The 24,258-nt window shown below is 59.2% G+C and overlaps 2 protein-coding genes and 2 long non-coding RNA genes across 4 annotated transcripts in view; 2 read left to right on the forward strand and 2 right to left on the reverse strand.

The window, feature by feature from the left end:
* Window positions 1-351: 351 nt before the first annotated feature.
* Window positions 352-4,715, forward strand: LOC120385172. Its single transcript, XR_005589323.1, has 3 exons — window positions 352-1,411; window positions 2,337-2,491; window positions 4,085-4,715. It is a non-coding gene; the product is annotated as an uncharacterized LOC120385172 (long non-coding RNA).
* LOC120385157 (anoctamin-7-like) overlaps window positions 4,666-24,258 on the reverse strand; it is a 39,071-nt gene continuing 19,478 nt past the window's right edge. The window contains exon 9 of the mRNA XM_039504280.1: window positions 4,666-4,880. Within this exon, the coding sequence (XP_039360214.1) occupies window positions 4,874-4,880 (7 nt within the window). The 3' untranslated portion in view covers window positions 4,666-4,873. The remainder of the gene's footprint in view (window positions 4,881-24,258) is intronic.
* Window positions 5,747-23,911, forward strand: LOC120385158 (anoctamin-7-like). Its single transcript, XM_039504281.1, has 10 exons — window positions 5,747-5,827; window positions 15,324-15,423; window positions 16,334-16,494; window positions 18,634-18,741; window positions 20,051-20,187; window positions 20,623-20,680; window positions 21,308-21,418; window positions 21,845-22,010; window positions 22,680-22,770; window positions 23,743-23,911. Exons 1-10 carry the CDS (start codon window positions 5,789-5,791, stop codon window positions 23,774-23,776), a joined length of 1,005 nt encoding a protein of 334 aa, XP_039360215.1. The 5' UTR covers window positions 5,747-5,788; the 3' UTR covers window positions 23,777-23,911.
* LOC120385167 lies at window positions 9,611-12,070 on the reverse strand. The gene is made up of 3 exons (XR_005589316.1): window positions 11,874-12,070; window positions 10,161-10,633; window positions 9,611-9,670 (listed from the first exon to the last, which is right to left on the reverse strand). It is a non-coding gene; the product is annotated as an uncharacterized LOC120385167 (long non-coding RNA).

Genomic DNA, 24,258 nt, shown 5'->3' on the forward strand with positions numbered 1-24,258 from the left:
CCCGCTTCGGCAGTAATTCGCCAGCAGAGGGTCCTTCCACCCCAGAGCGGAAGGATTCCCCGCCGCCGAAGACCGGGAGCAGAAGAAGCTCCAAGGGCCCGGCCCCGCAAGAGTTTTCCGGGGCTCCCGGAGCGAGTGAAGGACCCTGCTCCAGGGGCCCCGAAAAACTCTCGTAGGGGCCCCTGCGGGGCCCGGGGCCTGGGGCAAATTGCCCCTCTTGCCCCCCCCTCTCGGCGGCCCTGTATAAAACTGAGGTGCAGCTTCACCCTGGTCACACCCCTCTATCCCTGCTCCCCCCTCCCCGAGCACTCCTTGTGCCTACAGCTGCTGGGGGGAGGCACAAGTGGCACCTGTGTGGGAGGAATTTCCCAGGGTGGGGGAGGGCTTTACCCCTTCCCTACAGCCCCTTTGGCCCACCCTGGGCAGCATGGGAGGCAGAGCACAGTGGTGGGCTGGGGCCAGATTTCAAGAATGTCTCTTGATGTCAGATCCAAATATGGGATCCTGCCTTTACATGCGTAGGGGCTGGACACCTGCAGTGCCCAAGGACTCCACATGCAGCTGTGGCTGCAGTTGGAACAAGTTCCCTGCAGTCCTGTAGTTCAAAGGGAGAAACTGAGGTACCCAAAATTAGGCCATTGTTGTAAATTGAGGCCTTTCCGCCTTGCCCGTTAACAACAGTCGGTGGGCTAAGGCTCATTGGAAGTCACTGTTTAGACTTGATCACGGCTGACGTAGTCCTGGTCATAAGCAGAAGCCTGGCAGTGAAAGGTCCTGATTCCATCCCCAGCCTCCAGAGGCAGATGGTCCCCCAGGGATGGAACAACCCTGGGGAATATTTTACACTCACAGTCTTTCCCACGGGCTGGGTAATTCCACAGTCTCATTCACAGGGCTGAGAACCTCAGGGTTAAGTTGCACAAAGTGAAACTAACTGAAATGTGCCCCCTGCGCTGCACGCTGTGCTGTGCTGCCCTGGGGAGATGTGGCTTTAAGCTGCTGTCCCAGCCCCTTCCCACTCTCAAGAAGGACTGGGCCAAAAGAGATCTGATGAGGTTCAACAAGCGTAAGGATTTTTATCTCTCTAGGCCGATCTGATCAGAAGATCTCGGGGAGCCTTACAGTTTATCTCCCGCTGAGTCCCCCTTTTAAGGCCATCTATCAGAGCTGACTTTAATGAACTCCACACACACAAAGCTATAAAATAAAACAACAACACTTTATTTGCTAAGGGGAGAGGAAGGAATGGAAAGGGGAATGGATTACTGATTCTGGAGATTCGGAATAACACACAGGCACTTATAATACAAGATGTTCTATCTTTACAGACATCAGCGATAAAGGGGTGCAGGATCCAGAAAAGAGAAGCCAGTAGTGAACACTGACCGTGGACAACAGATGAAACAGACAGGTACGTATCCCTATCTTAACTCCCACCCTAACCCGCTTTGCGTCGTCCTGAGTGCACGATTGATCTAACTAATCGGACCAGGTCCGTGTATGCAAGTTTGCTTTCCCAAAACAACAAACAAACAACCCCAACTTAATTAGTAAGTAGCTATTGCAGGCCCATAGCCAGTGGCAAGATTGTACCGCACCAGGAGAGAGCAGCCACCTGCACCTCTGACAGCTCAAAAGCTCAAGAGCCAGTGCCCTGGCCCCTCCCTCATTGGTCTCTGTAGGGAGCTGTTGCTGGGCAAGGTCAGATTCCTGCTCTTCCCACTTTCCCGCCTTTTCTAGGTACTGAGGAACAAGAACCTGACCCCAATGGAGGTCGCCTTGTCCTTTACCAAAACAAAATGGCCTTTTGATTTACAGAACTTATTTTAACTTTTATACAGAATAATTCGGCAAACATGTATACTGAAATTAACATTTCCCCTCTTGTCGGTGTTACACCTGTTTTAAAAGATGTAACTGCCGACACCTGTGGCTTTGCCAAATTATGACCCACCCGATGAATAAATTGTCACATGGCGAAAAATTTGCATTGAACCCAAATACAACCATAGTATTACAGAGGGGGTAGTGCTGATTAAAACATTCCTTATCGCAGACTGGGGATGTGTAATAACTGTTTGATTTGCTTCTTCCTAATTACCACGGGACCAGTTAAACTAGGAATAGGAGAAGGAAGAACCAAAACAAATTGGTATACTCTTATTCCATACGGACCTACCATAGACCATTTACCAGAGTCTGCCGTTGTAACATTCATTTTAAACCTCCCTATACAAGTCTAACTATTTACGGGAAAATTTAACCTTGATCTTACTGCAGTAGAAAGTTTTACAATGAAAAGACTCTTCCTGCTTTACATCCATTTCCCTGCATAGACGAACTATCGCAAGAAGGTGTGGATACAACAGTACATTGAGAGCCGAGAAGGAAGGACTGTGCTGGAGTACTAATTCTGAACATGGCACTAGGTCTTTCATGAACCCAAGGAGCTGATATATTTCCAGAAACCCACCCCATGGTACATGCTCAGGTACTTCCAATTTAATGCAACCGCAAATCTGAGAACTGTTGGGCACCCTAAGTTTGGTACAATTCCCAAAAGAGGTTTTACTATATCCCACTTACATGACATTTCTGTTTTTCTCTGCATCCCACAGGTGCAGCCTGATAGTTAAGGCACATTTCTGAAATTACTGCTTGAAATATACCTGCCTTGTTCGATCTTTCTTTGACCCACTTGAGCACACAGCACGGTTCTTCCTTGATCATTAAAACAGAAATGGGGTCATTTTGTTCCAAAGGATCCAGGGTGGCCATGGGATCCTCTGTGGCATAATGACTCCCTGTTATACAGAACAGATGGTCACCTTCAACCAAATCAATTAACCAAACCTTAACAAATACAGTGCAACCTATATACATAGAGAATAGGATGATGGCGGTCATGTCGATCTAGGAATGGAAGAGAAAATATGATTGGCACAGTTAAATGGGTTGATTTCCTTTCCATTCCTTTACCTGGCTGCTATGGAATCACTTTAATTTGATCCCCTTCTTTGCTGGTATTTGAACCTGATATACAGAGGCACTTGCTCCGTTTGTTATGATAACTGGACCCACCCAACGAGGACTAAGGACATGGCCTTTTCTATATAATACCTAAACATTACCTTTGTACCAACCACCCATCCTACATCATTAATGTGGCCTAACCAAGCACTAATGACTTGGTTATTAGCTTTTAGTTGAGGAGCTACTCGATGTTGAAGACTGCTGATGGTGTCTAGCAACTGTGACATGTATAAGTCTATTTGCACCCTGGGAAGGTACTCATCCGGTGGAACTCCTCCCACCCACTAAAGTTCAGGGGTGTGCATAATTCTCCCAGTTAGCATCTCGTGCGGTGAAAACCCTCACACAGTTCTAGTAGATCGCATGGCCGCTAGGATATATGGGAGTTTGCTATCCCAATCCCTTCCTTGCACATCTATTACTTTTCTAAGAGCAGTTTTCATGGCTCTATTAGCCTCTCGACGATAACAGACTTTGCGGGTGAGCAGCTATGTGCAACCGCTGTTTGATGTTTAAGGCCGCACACAGCGCTTTGTGACTTCACCCACAAAGTGTGGTCCTCTGTCTGAATCTATTTCTGATGGGATACCAAATCGAGAAAAGGTTTGTTCCAGTATTTCCTCCTTTATGTTAGGCAACCACGCCACTTAGACACCCGTTCCAAAGTTTTGGACGCAGCATAGTGACCCTGGCCATGAGCTACAGTTATTAGTTCTTTTCGTGGAGTTATTGGCATAACCAGTACAGGTAATTCACAGTTTGGTGATGTTGCTATAATCAATCCGTTTTTGTCCTTACATATCCTTGATGTTTCCCTGCTGTTAAAAGGGCTTGGAGATCATTATCCTGTTTTGCAGGGTCAAGATGCCATGGCCTGCTGACACATCTGGAGACGGCATCTTAACTACAGCAGCTGAAATTGGGTCTTATCCCATGTATATGCTGATCCTAACCTAGCAGCTTGTTTTGCTAGCTGATTGGCCTGATTGTCAAGCGTGGCCAGAACCGACCCCCTTCGTATGGGCTTTTACTTTGAACTCTTTTCTTCCAGATGGGAAGGGCTTGAACCACCCAACTAGAAGCAGAACACAGACAGATGTTTTCCTCAGGTGCTACCCCAGACGATACTGCCAGGACCGCAATTCATTGTGCAGCTTGTGCTGACGGCGGCCTCACCGTACCCTGCACCACTTGCTGTGTCCCCTCCTGGATTGCAGCAAACCCTGCAACAGGATGCCCTTCGTGGTGACAAGCACTCCCATCAACTGCCCAGAGTGTTAACCCTTTTCCTTGTACTTCTTCCCAGGATGTTGCTAAGAAGAATGGAGATAGTAAGTCTAAATCAGGATCTGGCAACGGACATTCGTGCTCATCTCCTGCGGTAATCGGAGCATAGGGAAGGATTCTCGTATGGGGGGGATCTTCTCAGTACGAATATCCCGATTGACCAGACTTAGAGTCCATCCCGCCAGCCGGGGAGAGGATACCCTTCCCTCATTAATTCTTCCAGAGATGACATATTTTACTGGAGTATGGCATGTCCTCACCACAATGAGAGCTGTGCCACTTAAATATTCCCAATGTGTTAGGGACCATACCAGGGCGAATACCTCACGTTCGCAAGCTGAAAACCTCGCCTCCACCTCACTGAGAGTTTTGGAACCATAGGCCATCGGTCTCACCTGGCCAATTTGTTTTGCAGCAAAACAGCTCCAGTGCTTGCTGGAGTAGTTGCCAGGTGCAAGTAAAATGGCAGGCCTTGTTTAGGAGAGGCTCGCGCTGGTGCAGCCGCTAGAGCCTTTCTAAGATCATTAAAAAGGCACCTTTCACAATTGGCAAGTCAAATCCTAGTGAGGAAAAGACAAAGAAGCGTAAACTCTGGCAAGTCCAATGAAAAGTATAGGGCAGAGGCCAAAAATGAACGTGAAGAGCAACTAGCCAAGGCACAACAACTAACAGCAAAGGGTTGTTCAGTACATGGGATCAGGGCCGGCTCCAGGCACCAGCCTACCAAGCACGGGCTGGGGCGGCACCTTGGGAGGGGGGCACTCGGGGGTTGGGTTTATTGTTTTTGTTTGGCCAGGCGGCGCTGGGGGGAGGCGGGTCTTAGGAGGCGGGGTGCCGTGTTGGGGGGGCGGGGACTTGGGCGGTGCTCGGCTGGGGCGGGGACTTGGGCGGGGCGCCGCTCGGGGGGCGGGGATGTGGGTGGGGCGCCGCTCAGGGTGGGGACTGGGCGGGGCGCCGCTCGGGGGGCGGGGCTTGGGTGACGCTCGGGGGCGGGGCCTTGGGCAGCATGACGCTCGAGGGGCGGGGACTTGGGCGGGGCAATGCTCAGGGTGGGGACTGGGCGGGGTGCCGCTCAGGGGGCGGGGCTTGGGTGACGCTCGGGGGCGGGGTCTTGGGCGGGGCAATGCTCAGGGTGGGGACTGGGCGGGGTGCCGCTCAGGGGGCGGGGCTTGGGTGGCGCTCGCTGTCGGGGGCTGGGGCAGCATGATGCTCGAGGGGCGGGGACTTGGGCGGGGCAATGCTCAGGGTGGGGACTGGGCGGGGCGCCGCTCGGGGGGCGGGGCTTGGGTGACGCTCGGGGGCGGGGCCTTGGGCGGTGTGACGCTCGGAGGGGGTCCATGGGATGCAGGAAGTCTGCCAAACGGTCAGCAAAGCCACTAGGCAATCGGTGCTAAAGGAGCACTCCAGGAAGACCAGGCCACTGCGGCGAAGCTAAAAAAGTTCCTTGCTTCTGTCTTCACTGCAGAGGATGCGGAGGAAATCCAGACACGCCAGCCCTTCTTTTGAGGTGACAGATGCTAGAATCAAAGAATTATAGACCCATCAGGTTAGAAGGCACTGCAAGGTCCAGGGAGGGTGTTTGGGTGAAGAAGGGGGTTTGGGGTGTAGGCTCTGGGAGGGAGTTTGGGTGCTGGGTGCAGGGTCTGGGCTGGGACAGGGGGTTGGGGGTTGGGTGCAGAAGGGGGTACACGCTCTGGGAGGGAGTTTGGGGGCTGGGTGCAGGGTCTGGGCTGGGACAGGGGGTTGGGGTGCAGGAGGGGTTTGGGTGCTGGGTGCAGGGTCTGGGCTGGGACAGGGGTTGGGGTGCAGGAGGGGTTTGGGTGCTGGGTGCAGGGTCTGGGCTGGGACAGGGGTTGGGGTGCAGGAGGGGTGCTGGGTGCAGGGTCGGGGCTGGGTCTGGGGTTGGGGTTTTGGGAGCAGAATTGGGTCCATGCTCTTGGAGGGAGTTTGGGTTCTGGGTGCAGGGTCTGGGCTGGGACAGGGGGTGGGGTGCAGGAGGGGTTTGGGTGCTAGGTGCAGGGTCTGGGCTGGGACAGGGGTTGGGGTGCAGGAGGGGGCTTGGGGCTGGGTGCAGGGTCTGGGCTGGGACAGGGGTTTGGGGTTTGGGAGCAGAAGGGGTACAAGCTCTAGGAGGGAGTTTGGGTTCTGGGTGCAGGGTCTGGGCTGGGACAGGGGTTGGGGTGCAGGAGGGGTTTGGGTGCTAGGTGCAGGGTCTGGGCTGGGACAGGGGGGTGGGGTGCAGGAGGGGGCTTGGGGGCTGGGTGCAGGGTCTGGGCTGGGACAGGAGTTTGGGGTTTGGGAGCAGAAGGGGTACAAGCTCTAGGAGGGGTTTGGGTTCTGGGTGCAGGGTCTGGGCTGGGACAGGGGGTTGGGGTGCAGGAGGGGTTTGGGTGCTAGGTGCAGGGTCTGGGCTGGGACAGGGGTTGGGGTTTGGGAGCAGAAAAGGGTACAAACGAGGGAGTTTGGGTGCTGGGTGCAGGGTCTGGGCTGGGACAGGGGGTTGGGGGTTGGGTGCAGAAGGGGGCACAAGCTCTAGGAGGGGGTTTGGGTGCTAGGTGCAGGGTCTGGGCTGGGACAGGGGGTTGGGGTGCAGGAGGGGGCTTGGGGGCTGGGTGCAGAGTCTGGGATGGGACAGGAGTTTGGGGTGCAGGAGGGGGTTTGGGGGGCTGGGTGTGAGAGGGGGTTTGAGTGTTGGGTGCAGGCTCTGGGCTGGGACAGGGCGTTGGGGTGCAGGAGGGGGTGCAGGGTGTGGGTCTGGGCCAGGGATGAGGCGTTTGGGGTGCAGCAGGAAGGCTGCCCTGGGGCTGGGGTGGGGGGCCAGAGGGGAGGATTCCCCCCAGGGACAAGACACTCACCCAGGCCCCACCAGGCTGCTGCTCAGGAGGTCCAACCGGGATAAGCCCCTCCCCTCAGATTCGACTTGGAGTCACCTGGTGGGGGCGGGGAGGCTGCCATGCGCCTCCTACTTCCACAGGCGCAGCAGCCGCCTCAGCCTGCCCCCAGCGCCGCTCCCCTGTAGCCTGCAGTGGCAGCGGCCAGTGAGGGAGCACAGTGTGGAGATGCAGGGGGCAGGCAGAGACGCTTGGGGGAGGCACGTGGGGGTGGCAGGCAGGGCCGGGGGATGCTCTGGGGGTGGCACGTGGGAGTGGCAGGTCGGGCTGGGGGAGAAACCCTGCCCTGAACATTGGTGGAGCCGGGCCCCTCGAGGCCCTGAATTTGCTGGAGCCCGGGCACCACAGGCCCATATAACTCGCCGCCTCTGGCAAGGTTCATCTAGTCTAACCCCTGCCAAGATGCAGGACTTTGTGTGTCTAACCCACCCAGCTTCTCTCTTCTGGCTGGGGTCCCTTGACTGCAGCAGCTCCCCCGATCTCCTCGCTCTCCTCTTTCCCTTACTTCCTTCACTTCTCTGCCCACTGGTTTGCTGCATCTCTGAGTCCTCTCTATATGCCCTGGCCCAGCAGCTAGTTGCCCAGGCTACACTCCCATTGCCATCCATGGGGGCAGCCTGGGCTGTGAGGGCTGCAGGTTTTGGTCCCTGGTCAATGCAGGTGCTATGGCTGCTGCACAGCTACGTGGTGACTCCTGCAGCCCATCACCAAACTGCGGGGCCATATTCTGCAGGGTGGCCTCCCTGGCTGAGATTCTGGGAGCAGAGAACCCCTGGGTCAGAGAAGGAAAATGGCCCACACAGAACACACTGTCAATGGCTCCCACAGACGTCCCGTGACACCCGACTGTGCAGCCCAGAAGTTCTCCTGCTCCTTCATTGTCACCGCGGGCAAGAGTCTGGCAATGGGAATGGATTATGCATCTGGGCAAGGAGGAATTGGCCATGGAGGTGGAGGAGGACTTGGCTTTGCCCTCCTTATCCTCCTCCTCATCCAAGTCGTCCTCTTCTGCTTTCTTCTCCATGACCACGTGCTCCATTCCCATGGCCAGGTCCTCCCCCTCCTCCACTTCCTCCTCTCTGGCCAGATCCTCCCTCTCCTCTGTGGCCAGGTTCTCCTCCTCCTTTTCCTCCTCGTCCTCTTCTCTGGTCAGGTCCTCTTCCTCCTGCTCCTTCTCCGTGGCCAGGTTCTCCTCCTTCTCATCTTCCTCTCTGGCCAGGTCCTCTTGCTCCTACTCTTCCATTGCCAGGTCCACCTCCTTCTCTTCTTCTTCCCCCTGCATCGGCACATCCTCATCCTCCTCCATTCCTGGGTCCTCCTAGTCTATAGTCAGGTCCTCTACCTCTTCTTCCGCCTCTTCTTCTTCCCCCTGCATGGCCACATCCTCGTCCTCCTCCATTGCCAGGTCCTCTCCCTTCTCCTCCTCCTGACCCAGATCCTCCTTGTCCTCCTCTGTGGCCTGGTCCTTCTCCATGGCCAGGTCTTCCTCTTTCTCCTCTGGAGCCAGGTCCTCCTCCTCTTCCTCCTGCTCCATGGCCAGGTGCTCCACTCCTGTGGCCAGGTCCTCTTCCTCTTCCTCCACAGGCAGGTGCTCCTCTTCCTGCTCCATGGCCAGGTCCTTCTCTTCTTCCTTTTGCTCCATGATCAGGTGTTCCTTTCTTCCTCTTCCTTTACCTTCTTCTTCCTCCTCCTTCTCAGTGATCAAGTCCTCTTCCTCTTCTGTGCAGAGGTCCTCCTCCTCCTCTTCTGCTGACAAGTTCTCTTCCTCCTCCTCTCCTCTGCTGCAGACACATTCTCCTCCTCCCCTTTCCTCTGCTGCAGACACATTCTCCTCCTCCTCCTTTCCTCTGCTGCAGACACGTTCTCTTCCTCCTCCTCCTCCTCTTCTTCCTCTTCTGCAAACAAGTTCTCCTCCTCCTTTTCCTCTTCTGTAGTCAGATTCTCCTCTTCCTTCTCTTCAGACACATCCCCCCCCTCCTCCTCCTCTTCTTCCTCTTCTGCAAACAAGTTCTCCTCCTCCTTTTCCTCTTCTGTAGTCAGATTCTCCTCTTCCTTCTCTTCAGACACATCCCCCCCCTCCTCCTCCTCTTCTTCCTTTTCTGCAGACACATTCTCCTCCTCTTCTTCCTTTTCTGCAAACAGGTTCTCATCCTCCTCCTTGTTCTCTTCTATAGATATTTCCTCCTCCCCCTTCTCCTCTGTGTCCAGGTCTTCCTCCTCCTCAGTGGTAATGTTCTCCTCTTTCATCACTAGCTCCTCCACCTCCTCCTCTTTTTCACTAATCAGGACTTGCTCTTCCTGCTTCTCCTCCTCCTCTGTCTTTAGATCTTCCTCCTCTTCCTCTCTTTCTGTGTCAGGGTCTTCATCCTCCTCTGTCTTTTCCTCAGGGGCAAAGTCCTTCTCTGACTGGTCTGTGGGGGTCTCTGCATCAGAGAGACAAGGGCAGAGGGTGACTCTTGCTGGGGAGGGGGGAAGAGGAAGGACAGGGGTGAGAAAGGATGGGGAGAGCAGATTTAATGTTTCTCCCTCCCATGTAAGCATCGAAAGGCAGAGAGATCCCCACAGTGTCCCTCTCACACCCCTCAGCCCCAGGACCCATTGCAGAGAGATCCCCACACTGCCCCGTCCACAGACCCCTCAGCCCCAATGACCCATGGCAGAGAGTTCCCCACACTGCCCCTCCCATAGACCCTCAGCCCTGTGGCCCCATGGCAGAGTGGGCCCTTCACTGTCCCATCCTCCCTGGGAGTTGCTCCAAATCATCAGGGACCCACTTCCCAGAAGCTCCCCCCATGCCCCATTGCAGGGGGTGGCTCTGCAACTCCCGCTGATGTCATTGAGCTCACGTGGCTCTGGCCAGACCCCTGGGCTGGGATCCCCACAATGACTGGGACAGAGCGACTGGGTGTTAATGGCCCTTGCTCCTCCCCATGCCCAGGGTCTCCTCACCTGCAGTGGAGGACCACTCAGCCTCCGTGTTGCAGAGAACCTCCAGAGAGTAGCTGCTCTCCTCTCCGGCAACAGTTAAGCAGCTGAGGCAGCGATCCCCCAGCTCCTGCCCTGGGAATGCCTCCTGCTGGCCCACACAGCTGGGATGAGGGCAGGCCTTCCAGCAGAAGCAAACCCAGAGCTGCGTTGCCTGGCTCCTGCCATGGGCTGAGTCCTGCCTGCCCAGATTGAACTTAGGCCACCTCCATCTCGGCCTGGATGTTGTCTCTCTCTGCTCAGCACCAGCCCTGGGGGCTGGTTTCCTCCCAGTGAGCAAGGCCGAGCAGGACCATCTCCTGGGGTGGCCGGGGCCTGCTTCCCATGCCATGCGGATGGAGGGGCAGCTCTCTGTCTGGGGACGCTGGCAGCTGGTCCCCTCTGGCTCCGGGGCCACCTTCCTCCTGAGATACCTTCTCAGCACGTCCATCCTGGAACTGAGCAGGGAGCAGCCGTGAGTCTGGGGCAACAAAGCCTCTCAGCAATGGGCCTGTCTTGCCTCAGGGGGAATGGAACCTGGGTCCTTAGAATCATAGAATCTCAGGGTTGGAAGGGACCTCAGGAGGTATCTAGTCCAACCCCCTGCTCAAAGCAGGACCAACCCCAACTTAATCATCCCGGCCAGGGCTTTGTCAAGCCGGGCCCTAAAAACCTCTGAGGATGGAGATTCCACCTAGGGAACCCATTCCAGTGCTTCACCATCCTCCTAGTGAAATAGTGTTTCCTAACATCCAACCTAGACCTCCCCCACTGCAACTTGAGACCATTGCTCCTTGTTCTGTCATCTGCCACCACTGAGAACAGCTGAGCTCCATCCTCTTTGGAACCCCCCTTCAGGTAATTGAAAGCTGCTATCAAATCCCCCCTCACTTTTCTCTTCTGCAGACTAAACAATCCCAGTTCCCTCAGCCTCTCCTCATAAGTCATGTGCTCCAGCCCCCTAATCATTTTTGTTGCCCTCCGCTGGACTCTTTCCAATTTCTCCACATCCTTCTTGTAGTGTGGGGCCCAAAACTGAACACAGTACTCCACATGAGGCCTCACCAATGTCGAATAGAGGGAATGATCACGTCCCTTGATCTGCTGGCAATGCGTCTACTTATACAGCCCAAAATGCCATTAGCCTTCTTGGCAACAAGAGCACACTGCTGACTCATATCTAGTTTCTTGTCCACTGTAATCCCCAGGTCCTTTTTTGCAGAACTGCTGCTTAGCCAGGCGGTTCCCAGCCTGTAACGGTGCATGGGATTCTTCCGTCGAAGTGCAGGACTCTCTTGGCCCCTGCTGACTCCACCCCAGGGGGCCCCTCCTAGTGCCTGAGTCACAAGGGCTGCTGTGCCCTGGGGAAGTGTTTGGTGCCCAATAACAGACTAGGATTGTCATCCAGGCACAAGGGTACAAATCTATCACAATCTCCCAGTAACAACACAACAAGTGAGGAGCTTATTGGGCAGAGGAAGAAAGGCCTGGGGTTAAGGAAAGAACAGGAGCAACTAGACTAGTAACCCATCAACAATCACAGCATTGACAAGGGGCCCGACCCGCCCCAACCAGCTCCCTCCCAGCCCCTGCGCAGCAGAATGGGAGTTGAGTATCAGTTCTCTAGGGGCTGATGCTGCCCTGTGCTCCTTGGCCGGCTTGAAATTCACAAGGAAAACAAGCAAAAGGGATTCTTACCGGGTCTTCGGTCTGAGTGTCAATGGGCACCTCCCAGGCTGTGACGCGTCTCCCTCAGCTCCACTCCGCCAACAACCGAATGGAAACCAACCCCTTTGTCTCCGAGCACTGGCTTCTGATTGGCTCCCTCTGCTCCACTCCCCCAACAGCCAATAACCAAATGTAAACTGACCCCTTTGTCTCCGAGCGCTAACTTCTGATTGGCTCACTGACTTCTGATTGGCTCTGGTAGTAGCTCCCCGCATGTTCCGTCTCCGCCCGGCATTCCAGGCATGCTGGGAAGCGGTATCCTGAGCCCTGCAGCCATTGCAGTGGCGGCTTAACGCACAGGGGGCCCATGCCCAGGGGCCTCGGGCAACTCGGGGGGCCCTGGGAAAATCTCACCATGCTCGGGCAGCATGATTTCGTTGGTGATTGTCTTGCCTGGCATCAACAACGCTTCTGCTCTCACTCGTTTTCCATCTCACCACTGGGCTGGACTCTTTCCCCTCTTCCCCTCCCTCTCCACCCCACATTTCTTTCCCCTTGGTGCCAAACACAACACAAGAGGAAAAACAAAGTTATCATCACAATCTGCCGTGATGGCTAGGCTCTCCTTCTCGCATCACCCACACCCCAGGGCTTACCCTGAACCCCCTTTGCATGATGTTGTCACAGCTACAATTGGAAAGCACCCCACTGCTCCTGCACCCAGCATAGTCACGCTGCACAAGAGACTCTTGTCCCTTCCACTGGTATTAACCCCACAGAGCCCCAGGTCCAGCTAGGATGCACCTTATTTTTCTTTAGTACTGGGGTTCTCGTCCTCTCCTTCCTATCTCTCTTGGACTCCATCTGTGGGAGTGGACAGGGAAGTGTTACAGACACACAGACCCTCCCCCAGCTCTCTCTGCACCCTGGGCTCACACCTGGTTGTCTCCCCAATCCTTGGCGCTGTCCAGCATGCCTCCCCCCGCAGAAGTCATAGAATCATAGAATATCAGGGTTGGAAGGGACCTCAGGAGGTATCTAGCCCAACCCCCTGCTCAAATCAGGACCAATTCCCAACTAAAGCATCCCAGCCAGGGCTTTGTCAAGCCTGACCTTAAAAACCTCTAAGGAAGGAGATTCCACCACCTCCCTAGGAAACCCATTCCAGTGCTTCACCACTCTGTGAGTGAAAAAGTTTTTTCCTGATATCCAACCTAAACCTCCCACACTGCAACTTGAGACCATTACTCCTTGTTCTGTCATTGGGTACCACTGAGAACAGTCTAGATCCATCCTCTCTGGAACCCCCTTTCAGGTAGTTGAAAGCAGCTATCAAATCCCCTGCTCATTCATCTCTTCTGCAGACTAAACAATCCCAGTTTCCTCAGCCTCTCCTCATAAGTCATGTGCTCCAGCCCCCTAATCATTTTTGTTGCTCTCCGCTGGACTCTTTCCAATTTTTCACATCCTTCTTGTACTGTGGGGCCCCAAACTGGACACAGTACTCCAGATGAGGCCTCACCAATGTCAAATAGAGGAATGATCACATCCCTCGATCTGCTGGCTATGCCCCTATTTATACAGCCCAAAGTGCCATTAGCCTTCTTGGCAACAAGGCCACACTGTCGACTCATATCCAACTTCTCGTCCACTGTAACTCCTAGGTCCTTTTCTGCAGAACTGCTTCCTAGCCATTCGGTCTCTAGTCTGTAACAGTGAATGGGATTCTTCCGTCCTAAGTGCAGGACTCTGCACTTCTCCTTGTTGAACCTCATCAGGTTTCTTTATCTAGGTCCCTCTGTATCCTATCCCTACCCTCCACTGTATCTACCACTCCTCCAAGTTTAGTGTCATCAGCAAACTTGCTGAGAGTGCAGTCCATGCCATCCTCCAGATCGTTAATGAAGATATTGAACAAAACCGGCCCCAGCACCGACTCTTGGGGCACTCCACTTGAAACGGGCTGCCAACTAGACATGGAGCCGTTGATCACTACCTGTTGAGCCTGACGATCTAGCCAGATTTCTATCCACCTTATAGTCCAATCATCCAGCCCACAGTTCTTTAACTTGCTGGCAAGAATACTGTGGAGACCATATCAAAAGTTTTGCTAGAGTCAAGGAATAACACATCCACTGCTTTCCCTCACCCACAGACCCAGTTATCTCCTCATAGAAGGCAATTAGGTTAGTCAGGCATGACTGGCCGTGGGTGAATCCATGGCGCCGCCGCCCTGGTGGTGCTGAGTTCTGGGGGCTGGGGTGGGGGGGGTCCGTCCGTTTCACAAGCTGCGGCTCTTCCCACGTCCCCGAGCTCATGGTAGAATCCCGGCAGGAGTTTGGGGGGCAGAGGGGAGCTGCCCAACCCCCCGTAATCCAACCCTCCCCTTCCCCTGCCTCATTCCAGACGCTGAGTCCCAGCCCTGCCGCTGCCCTGGGGCAGGTGGGTTTCTAGTCCCAGTTGGGCCCCTCTCCTAGGCCAGCGGTTCTCAGCCCCATCAGCACACCGGGCCGCCGGGTAGTGTCTGCACTGGGTGGCTGCAGCCCACAATGGCTAAGAGGTTGAGAACCGCGGCTCTGGGCCGAGTCTGTGGCTGCTCTGGGCCAGGCCTCTGCAAAGCTCCCGCGGTCCGTTACTGGGGCCATTTCAGCCACTGTCCTGGCTGGACGGGGAGCAGCGGGAGCTGGAGGAGGAGGGAACTGGGGGGGTCCTTGCAGCTCAGGGGCTGCCCGGTTAGAGCCCAGCCCTGGGCGGGAATCCCCGGCAGAGCCTGGTTCCTCGCTCGTTCCGTGTGCTGGTTTCCCCTGGAGCTAATGGAGTCGGCGTCCCTGCGGTGGAGGGGTGGGGGACTCCGAACAGACCCAGAGCCGTAAGCGAGGCGAAGGTTTGGCCTTCAGGATAGCTGGTGCCCTGTAGTGCATCTGCGGAACCGTGGCCGGGGGGAGTCTGGGGCTGGGATAGCCGGGGGCTGCGGGTCAGGATTGAGGGACACCAGCAGGGCTGTGGGGGGGGGGGGGAGCCCAGGGCTGGGATAGCGGGGGGCTGGAAGTCAGGACTGAGGGGCACCGGCAGTGCTCTGTGAGGAGGGAGGGATGAGCCCAGGGCTGGGATAGTGGAGGGCTGCGGGTCGGGACTGAGGGGTACCAGCAGGGCTGTGGGGGGCGGGGGTGAGCCCAGGGCTGGGATAGCAGGGGCTGTGGGTCAGGATTGAGGGGCACTGGCAGTGCTGGGGGGGGGAGCCCAGGGATGGGATAGCAGGGGGCTGCGGGTCGGGACTGAGGGGCACCGGCAGGGCCGTGGGGTGAAGCAGCCCATCTGGCTCTAGGTTCTCCTCTCGGTTTCCTGGGCACTGAAACATTCCCCTGCTCCCCCCCACCGACCCAACGAATCCGAGCTGGGGCGCGGGGGCGAGGCTGGCCCGGGGCGCGGGAGCTGCACGGTTCTCCCCTGCCCCCCGTCTCGTTTGTTTCCCGGCTGCAGGATGAAGAGGACGAGGACGATCCCATCTACGTGCATGGTGACGAAGGCTACAGCCCCAACCTCAGGGGCAACTACTTCCGAGATGGGCAAACCAAGATCGGTGAGCGCCCCTTGCCCTGCCCTGCCCCTCGGCAGCTCCCCGGGCCTCTGTCTGGGAGGAGCTGGGAGCGGGTGGCTGCGTGGGTACGTCCCTCTCTGGCTGTGTGAGCTGGGCCCGGTGCAGTCTGGGGGCGACCCTAAGCCACCCTACGTCACTGCCCTCTGCAGTCTGCCGTCGAGCAGCCTTGGCGCGCCTTTGCATTGTGCCAACTGCCAACGGGCCTCCCGGGCTGTGCCGGGGGCTGGGCACAGAGATGCTCGTTGCCTCAGACAGAGGCACGAAGAGCAAGTGACTCTCCCAAGGACACCCAGGGGGTCACTAGCAGAGCCAAGAAGTGACCCTCCATCTCCTGCGTCCCAGCCCCATGACCCTCCTTGCTCTGCGAACATGTGCTCCCTAAATCTCTTTTCCTCGGCATCATCATGTGGCAGAGAGTTCCACTGGCTAACGTACATTGTCCAGAGCAGTAATGAAATGATCCAAAGCCCCTTGCTTGGCCACGTTAACGAGGCTCCCTCCCTCCCCAGGGCCCTGCTCACCCCTGTGGGCTGCGGCTGCAGGGGCTTCCCGTTCGCCTGCGGGCGTCCCGCTGCAGAGCCCGAGGCCACGCCCGCTGCAGTGCCCGGGGAATCTCCGCTGAGGCTAGCGGTGAGGCGCCCCAGCTGGTGGGCTGCATGTGCCAGAGTGGGGCTGATGTTCCCTCCAGCAGGGGGCGGTGGTGGCGAGTGTGGCCCCCCCCCCCACTCTAGGGCCCTAGGGCTGCTGTCTCCCCGCCCCCGCGCCCATCCTGTGCGTGGTCTGGGTGTTTTATGATCACGGTGAGTTTCGCTGCTGCTCCCGGCCCTGCGGAGGCTCCCAGCCCTGGCCCGCTGCAAGGCCGGACCGCAGCCCCTCCCCTTCGCCCCCGCAGACTTCGTGCTGGTGTGGGAGGAGAAGGTGCGGCCCCCGAAGAAGAGGAGGGGGACGCTGGCGGCTCACGAGGCCAGAGGCGACCGGCCACGCGGGCACCACGAGCACTGGAGGAGGAAGTTCCTCAACAACCTGAGAAATGCCGGGCTGCTGATGGAGAAGGTGAGAGGAGAGACTTATACCGTGGGCCCCGGTATGTGCCTCCCTCCTCCGGTCCCGGCCGCATCCCTCCTGGGCCCCGGGCCCTGCTGTGTCCCTCCCCGCCCCAGGTCCCTTCCATGTCCCTCCCCCACCCCCTAGCTCCCTGCCGCGTCGGGTTGCCAACTTTCTAATCACACAAAACCCAGCATCCCCGCCCCTCCTCCGAGGCCCCACCCATGCCCCGCCCCTTCTCTGAGGCCCCGCCCCAACTCACTTCATCCCCCCCCTCCATCGCTTGCTCTCTCCCACCCTCATTCACTTTAACTGGGCTGGGGATTAGGGTACAGGGGTTGAGATGCAGGCTCTGGGGTGGGTCTGGGGATGAGGAGTTTGGGGTGCAGGAGGGGCTCTGGGCTGGGGCAGGGGGTAGAGGTGAGGGCTGTGGGAGGGAGTTTGGGTGCAAGAGGGGGCTGCGGGGTTCATCGTGGTTCCCAGCCAATGGGAGCTGCAGAGCCGGCATTAGGGTCAGGGGCAGCGCATGGAGCCTCCCTGGCCGCCCATGTGCCTAGGAGCTGCAGGGACCTGGGGGCCGTGTGAATTCTGGGCAGGCAGGGAGCCTGCCTTAGCCCCGGGCCCCGGTTGTGCCGCCGACCGGAGTCACCAGGGTCCCTTTGTGACGGGGCGTTTCGCCTGGCAACCCAAGGTCCCTGCCATGTCCCTCCACCCCCAGGCCCCCTGTGACGATGCGGTTCTGGCGGGACCCAACTGCGAGTGCCAATTCAGGACCAATTGCTCAAACAGGGCAGTCACAGCCCATGGCTGGGGGTTTCCACCTCTAAGGCAAACCAAACCAGCCAGACAGAGAGGACTTCGGTCTCACCCCACTGGCTAACCACAAGTCACACAAGGAATTTCCTTAGACACTCCAGTCTCCCAGTATCACCACCAGTGCACTCGTCCTGGGGATGAATGGTTATGAAAACCAACACCCCAATAAAAGAAAATGGTTCCCTCGATCCCAAAGGACCAAGCCCCAGACCCAGGTCAATATACACATCAGATCTTACCCACAAATCACGCTGTTGCCAATCCTTTAGAATCTAAAATCTAAGGGTTTATTCATAAAGGGAACAAGGTAGAGCTGAGAGCTAGAACTGGTTACATGGAATCAATCACATACAGTGATGGCAAAGTTCTTGGTTCAGGCTTGTAGCAGTGATGGAATAAACTGCAGGTTTAAATCAAGTCTCTGGAACATCCCCCGCTGGGATGGGCCATCAGTCCCTTGTGCAGAGCTTCAGTTTGTAGCAAAGTCCCTCCAGAGGTAAGAAGCAGGATTGAAGACCAGATGGAGATGAGGCATCAGCCTTTTAGAGGCTTTACAGCAAAATGGAGTCTGGAGTCACCTGGGCAAGTCCCTGCACTTTGCTGAGTCACAAGGCGTGTCTGCCTCCTCTCCATGGGTCAGTTGTGTAGCTGATGGTCCTTAATGGGCCCTCAAGCAGGCTAGGCAGGGCTAACACCACCAGAAACACAGCACAAATTTGAAATACAGACAGTACAGAGCCAATACTCATAACTTCAACTACAAAATGACACATGCACCCAGACACCATAATCATAACCAGCCACCCATAGCCTGGTCTTAGACACCTTATATGATCCTTTACATAAGATTTGGTGCCACTACAGGACCTTGGTTGCAACCATGTTCTATATGGTCCCAGATCATATCAGTAACGTCACACCCCCGCCCTGGCCCGCCCCGCACCCGGCCGGAGCCCCCCCCCGCGTCCCCCCCTCCGAGCCCCAGCCCCCACCCCATCCCTCTCCCACTGGGTCCAGGCCCCTGCTGCATCCCCCACCCAAGCCCTGGCCATGGCCCCCTTCCCAAGGCCCTGGCCCCCCACCACATCCCTCCCGGCTCCAGCCAGGCCTGGCTGTGGCTGATTGGGGTGACGGTGCATTGGGAGACTCTCGAGGCCTTGCTGGCCCCAGGATGCAGCAGTCGGAGAGAAGGCGGCTGTCCCCTGCCTGACCCCAGGGCCGTGTGTCCCATCCCTGCCCTACAGACCCTGGCCTGGAGCCCCTGGACGCAGGCACATGGCAGCTCTGCCCCCCTGGGGGCTCCGTGTTCAGCCCCCTCCTGCTTCCCCGCAGGAGGAGATGCTGAGCGAGCGGAAAACCATCCACTACCTGAAGCTGAGCGCCCCGTGGGACGTGCTGGTGTTCTACGCCGAGGAGCTGTGCCTGCGAGCGCCCCTGCAGGTCAGTGCACCCGGGGGGGGGGGGCGGCTCTCCCACCAGCCCCCCCATTGCCCTCTGCTAGCCCAGTCCTGGGCTCCCCCCCGCATCTCTGCCAGCTCCCCTCAACCCCGACCCGCAGCCCCCTCCTACCCCAGCCCTGGGCTCCCCACCCAGCTCTGCCAGCGCCCCGACCCGCAGCCCCCTGCTAGCCCAGCCCTGGGCGCCCCGCAGCTCTGCCAGCGCCCCTCAACCCTGACCCGCAGCCCCCTCCTACCCCAGCCCTGGGCTCCCCCCCCCGCGGTGCCCGCGCCCCCCACCCCCGACCCCCAGCCCCCTGCTAGCCCAGCCCGGGGCTCCCCCACCCAGCTCTGCCAGCTCCCCTCAACCCCGACCCGCAGCCCCCACCTACCCCAGCCCTGGGCTCCCCACCCAGCTCTGCCAGCGCCCCACAACCCCGACCCGCAGCCCCTCCTACCCCAGCCTGGGCTCCCCAGCGCTGCCCGCGCCCCTCAACCCCGACCCGCAGCCCCTGCTAGCCCAGCCCTGGGCTCCCCACCCAGCTCTGCCAGCGCCCCTCAACCCCGACCCGCAGCCCCCTCCTACCCCAGCCCTGGGCTCCCCACCCAGCTCTGCCAGCGCCCCTCAACCCGACCTGCAGCCCCTCCTACCCCAGCCCTGGGCTCCCACCCAGCTCTGCCAGCGCCCCTCAACCCCGACCTGCAGCCCCCCTACCCCAGCCCTGGGCTCCCCAGCTCTGCCAGCGCCCGACCCGCAGCCCCTGCTAGCCCAGCCCTGGGCTCCCACCCAGCTCTGCCAGCGCCCCTCAACCCCGAACCGCAGCCCCCACCTACCCCAGCCCTGGGCTCCCCACCCAGCTCTGCCAGCGCCCCTCAACCCCGACCCGCCGCCCCTGCTACCCCAGCCCTGGGCTCCCACCCAGCTCTGCCAGTCAACCCCGACCCGCAGCCCCTGCTAGCCCAGCCCTGGGCGCCTTACCCAGCTCTGCGCGCGCCCCCCAACCCCGACCCGCAGCCCCCTCCGACCCCAGCCCTGGGGTCCCCCACCCAGCTCTGCCAGCGCCCCTCAACCCCGACCTGCAGCCCCCTCCTACCCCAGCCCTGGGCTCCCAGCCCTGGGCTCCCCACCCAGCTCTGCCAGCGCCCCGACCCGCAGCCCCCTGCTAGCTCAGCCCCGCCCCCCAGCTCTGCTAGGCCCCCCGTGTGCAGGAAGTAGTGGGGGGACTGGCCCCGTCTCCGCCTGCAGGTGACTGTCGGTCTGGGAGGGTCCCCTGGCCACCCCAGCCCTGACGCGCTCTCTGTGCCGACCGCAGGCCCAGCCCAACCCGGACTGGAACAGCTCCGCCGAGGTCCTGAGGAGACTCTGCATCCCCAACGCCCTGCACCAGCACGTCCCCAACAAGCCCGCGGACTATTACACCTGCGCCTTCCGCAGGTCCAAGCTGGACAAGTGAGTCTCGGGACTCCTCAGTTAGGTCCATCTGGGGGCCAGGGAGGCCAGAGCTGCATTGGGAGACCAGAGCCCCATCTGGGCTCCCCTCCAGTCTCCCAGCCAGCTCCAAACTGAAACTCCCTCTCACTCAGCCTCCCCCCGGCTCCTCCCCCAGCCTTTGTGTCCTTTGTCCAGTTTCCGGGCAGAGGTGTCACCTGGCCGACCTCCAGCCCCCTTCCTGGGGTCTCATGTTCCGTGCTCAGGTGTCCTCCCTCAAGGCAAGTCTCCCATCCCCAATGCAGCCAGTCCCAGCACAACTCCCCTGCAGCCTTCCCAGGCCAGCACTCCCCACTCAGCATTCACAGAGCACAGCCAGAACATCCCCACTTCGTCACAGCTCCCTCCTTGCCTCCCTTCCCCTGGCCCGACTGGCTGTTTGATTATCCCCCCCAGGTTCCTGGGCAGCGACTCCCGGGACTCCTACTTCAGCAACACGCAGAGACATCGCATCGTGAGTAGGGTGGAGGGAGCATGGGGACCTCAGGGGCCTGCCCCACTCCCAGCCCTGCTCTGCCCAGGTCCGTAATTAACCCCGTTGCCCTAGAGGCAGCTCCACGGGCCCATCACATGGTGGGCAGCCAGATCGAAATCCCCTGGCTCTCTAATGGGCTGATTTAACCCCCCACCCAGACCCAACCCTGCCCCCAGCTCTGTGTAGAAACCCCAACCCAGAATCATCCCCCTTCATGGCTTCGGGCCCAGCTCTGTGCTTCAGCCTCCGCAGGCCCCACAGCTGGTGGGAAACACTAGAACCAGTGACGTGTGTTTGAATCCAATCTCAGGCTCCAGGGCACGGCTGATTGCCTGGGGAAGGGTCAGGAAGGCTCCCTCTGCCCTGCACCTAGCATGAGCCAAGGGGAATGTGGGGGCATCAGAGCCGTGGGCAGCTCCTGCCCTGGGGGCTGGGCCAGAAAGGTCTATGGGAAGGCTCCCATTAGCATCCCAAGGCTCTGGTGCAAGGTCCAGGTGTGTGAGCTCCACAGGGCTGCGCCCAGCCGGGACTTGCTGGGTTCCTGCTCCGCGTGAGCCCTGGCGAGGGTGGACTTTGCTGACGGCGCCGCGCTCCTTGGGTCGGCAGGTCTATGAGATCCTGGCTCGCACCATCTACGGGAAGCGGAAACGTGCCGAGATCGGGATCAACCGGCTGCTGAACGAGCGGGTGTACGGCGCTGCCTTCCCGCTGCACGAGGTAGGGGCTGCCGGGTGGGCTGCTGTCCCTCCGGAGCTGGGATGGGGGGCCTGGGAGAGAGACGTCCTTCCGGAGCTGGGATGGGGTGGGGACAGACGTCCCTCCGGAGCTGGGATGGGGGGCCTGGGAGAGAGACGTCCTTCTGGAGCTGGGATGGGGGGCCTGGGAGAGAGATGTCCCTCTGGAGCTGGGATGGGGCGGGGACACAGACGTCCCTCCGGAGCTGGGATGTGGGGACCGGGGGGCAGCTGCTGGCTCTGCAGGTCCTGGTTGGTCACTGCGGCCATTCAGCCGGCACTAGGCGGGGGTCCCGGGCAGCCGTTGGCAGCTCTGCTCCCTGGGCACTGCAGAGACCCTGCCCCATCCGCAGTCGCCCCTGGCTGTGCAGGTGGCCGACCCGTCTCCCTCTCTGTTGCCTTGACCCAGGGCCCCTTCGAGACGCCTGAGTCTGAGGTCCCCGATGAAGCCCTGAACCCTCGCCAAGTCCTCTACCGCTTCTGGGCCCAGTGGGGCTGCTGGTACCGGTACCAGCCGATGGATCACATCCGCCAGTACTTCGGGGAGAAGATTGCCATCTACTTCGCCTGGCTGGGTGAGAGCCCACCTCCTCCTCCTCTGTCCGCCTCTGCCCCCCTGCCCCCAGCGCCTCCCCTGCAGCGTCCCAGGGGCCAGGTTGGGGCTGGGATGGGGATCACGGGGATTGTTCCTGGAGCCTGCTGGACACACAGAGCCCCAGGGCTTCTCTCTGCCCCCAGCCAGGCTCACCCAGCCTGTGCTGCCCGGTGGCGCTGCCCAGGGCTCTCGGTGTCCGGCCGGCAGAGGCAGATTCCCGGCACCCTGACTGGTACAGAAAGGGCCGGGGGGCAGGACCGTGTGGGCAGGTCTCCTGGTTCTTTCCCTTGGTGCTGCCGCGAAGTGCCAGCAGTGCCATGTGGCTGGTGCCCCGTGCCCCTGCTTCACAGGGGCGTGGGCGGGCGTGGGGTGGAAGAGGGTGAGCGAGGTGCCATGCAGAGTCTGCAAGTGCCTTAGTCCTGCCCCAGCCTGCCAGGTGGGGCGGGATCGTGTCCACATTTTACAGCTGAGGAAACTGAGGCACGGACGGGGGAGGGACTTTCCCCAAGCCACACAGGGCATCAGCCCTGGGGGTGAAACTCAGGAGTCTTGGTGCCCCACCCTTGATGGAGAGGGGAGGGAGGGGGTCTCCCCTGCCCGGTGTCGCCCTCCTCCGGGGGCTGGTCTCACGTGCCCGTCCCCTCTGCAGGCTTCTACACGGCCTGGCTGCTCCCTGCTGCGGCCGTGGGCACCGTGGTCTTCCTCGCAGGCCTGGTTGCCATGGGAACCAACACGCCCGCGTGAGTCTGTGGGGCTGGGGTTGGGAGCGCAGGAGGGGGGGTGTGTGAGGAGGACCCCTGCCATCCTACCCTGCCCCCCTCCCTGCCCCCCGACATCCAGCCCTCAGACACAGGAATTCGCAGGCTGCCGCCAGCCGCCGTTACTAGTGTGCGGCCTGGGTGCTGCCTTCTCGAAGGGCGGGGGCGCTATAGGGGGTCGGGGTGCTATAGGGGCTACTCCAGCAGCTCCCATCACTCTCCGCTCCCAGGCCTAGCAAAAGCCCCCGGGTCACAGCTGTCAGAAGAAAGGAGGGAGACACAAGGAGGGGCTTTGATATGTGGTGATTTGCTGAGGAGAGCGGGGTGGCGCCGTATAACTGCCGGCAAGGCACCGTTTGCAGCCTCTGGAGAGAAAGCAAAGTGCCAACGCTGGCCACCCACCAGCCTGCTTTTCTGGGCAATGGCACAGTGTAAGCAGGGGGCTGCACAGCCTGGAAATAGCCCGGGCAGCAGGGAGAGAGATGCGGGTTTCCACCCAAGAGGGGCCAGCTGAGGAGGAGAAGGGTGGGGGCCCTTGGTGGGCTATTGAGGGGAATACAGGTTCAGGTGCCATGAATGGTGCCACCTGCCAACCCAGTGCCATCGCTGGGGGAGTCGGTGCATCGCTGCACTCGGCTCTGCTCACATGTCCAGGACTGGCACCAGTTAGTGGCTGGAGACCTGAAGAGAGAGTCTCCTTAAACTCCTCTGGTCTGTGTCTGTGCTTTGGGGCAGGCGGCCTCGTTCCCTGCAGGGGGAGGTGTGTATCCAGCCACAGCCCCCCTCTGGCCTCAGGGAGGAGAGGGAAGGATCCCCGACACGCACGCCTGCACCCATGCTGGCTAGCTGGGCAGAGCCAACCACAGTGGATGGATGGTCGTGGGAACCACCTCCTCCTCCTGGAAGTCCATGCAGTCCCAGTGATGAGCCAGCGTGGCGCTTTTCCTCTTCCAGTACTCCAGGAAGGTCACGGCCCAGAAGGACATGAAGACGCTGAAGAAAACCGTCCCGGGGTGATCAAACAGGTACCCGACCTGCAGGGGCACAGAACAGAGGGGCCACACGGCCTCTTCACCAGACGCAGAAGCCCGTTCCCCCTGCACATGCATTGCCATCTTCACCGCCTCCATCTCACACCTCTAGCCTTGCTCCCTACAGCGCCTCCTGCTGGCGCGGGGGTAGCTGGACGCTCTCCTTGAACTGCTGCCCCTACGCCTTACCCACCTGGAGTTGGGACAGGCTGGCGCTAGCTCCTGGGGCTGGCACCACTGTGCCATTTCCTACGGCGCCTCCTGCTGGGAGATGCTGGGACTGGAGTAGCCAGGGGCTCCCCGGCAGTCAGAGCTCCCGCCCCCTCCCCTCAGCACAGCTCTGAGCCGGGGAGCTCAAGGCATGGCTTTGTGGGCGTCTGTGCAGGAAAACCCCAGAGGTGGGGATTTCTCACTGCATCGAGCCGGGCCCCTTGGGCAG

This window comes from Mauremys reevesii, linkage group 17 (assembly GCF_016161935.1).
Source record: "Mauremys reevesii isolate NIE-2019 linkage group 17, ASM1616193v1, whole genome shotgun sequence".
NCBI lineage: Eukaryota > Metazoa > Chordata > Testudines > Geoemydidae > Mauremys > Mauremys reevesii.

What these genes read in the sequence shown, in the direction of transcription:
- LOC120385158 (XM_039504281.1), top strand. Translation starts at nt 5,789, where the DNA reads ATGCGGAGGAAATCCAGACACGCCAGCCCTTCTTTTGAG. An exon ending in AGATGGGCAAACCAAGATCG is followed by an intron (nt 15,424 to 16,333) that starts GTGAGCGCCCCT and finishes TCGCCCCCGCAG; the next exon opens with ACTTCGTGCTGGTGTGGGAG. An exon ending in CATCTACTTCGCCTGGCTGG is followed by an intron (nt 22,011 to 22,679) that starts GTGAGAGCCCAC and finishes TCCCCTCTGCAG; the next exon opens with GCTTCTACACGGCCTGGCTG.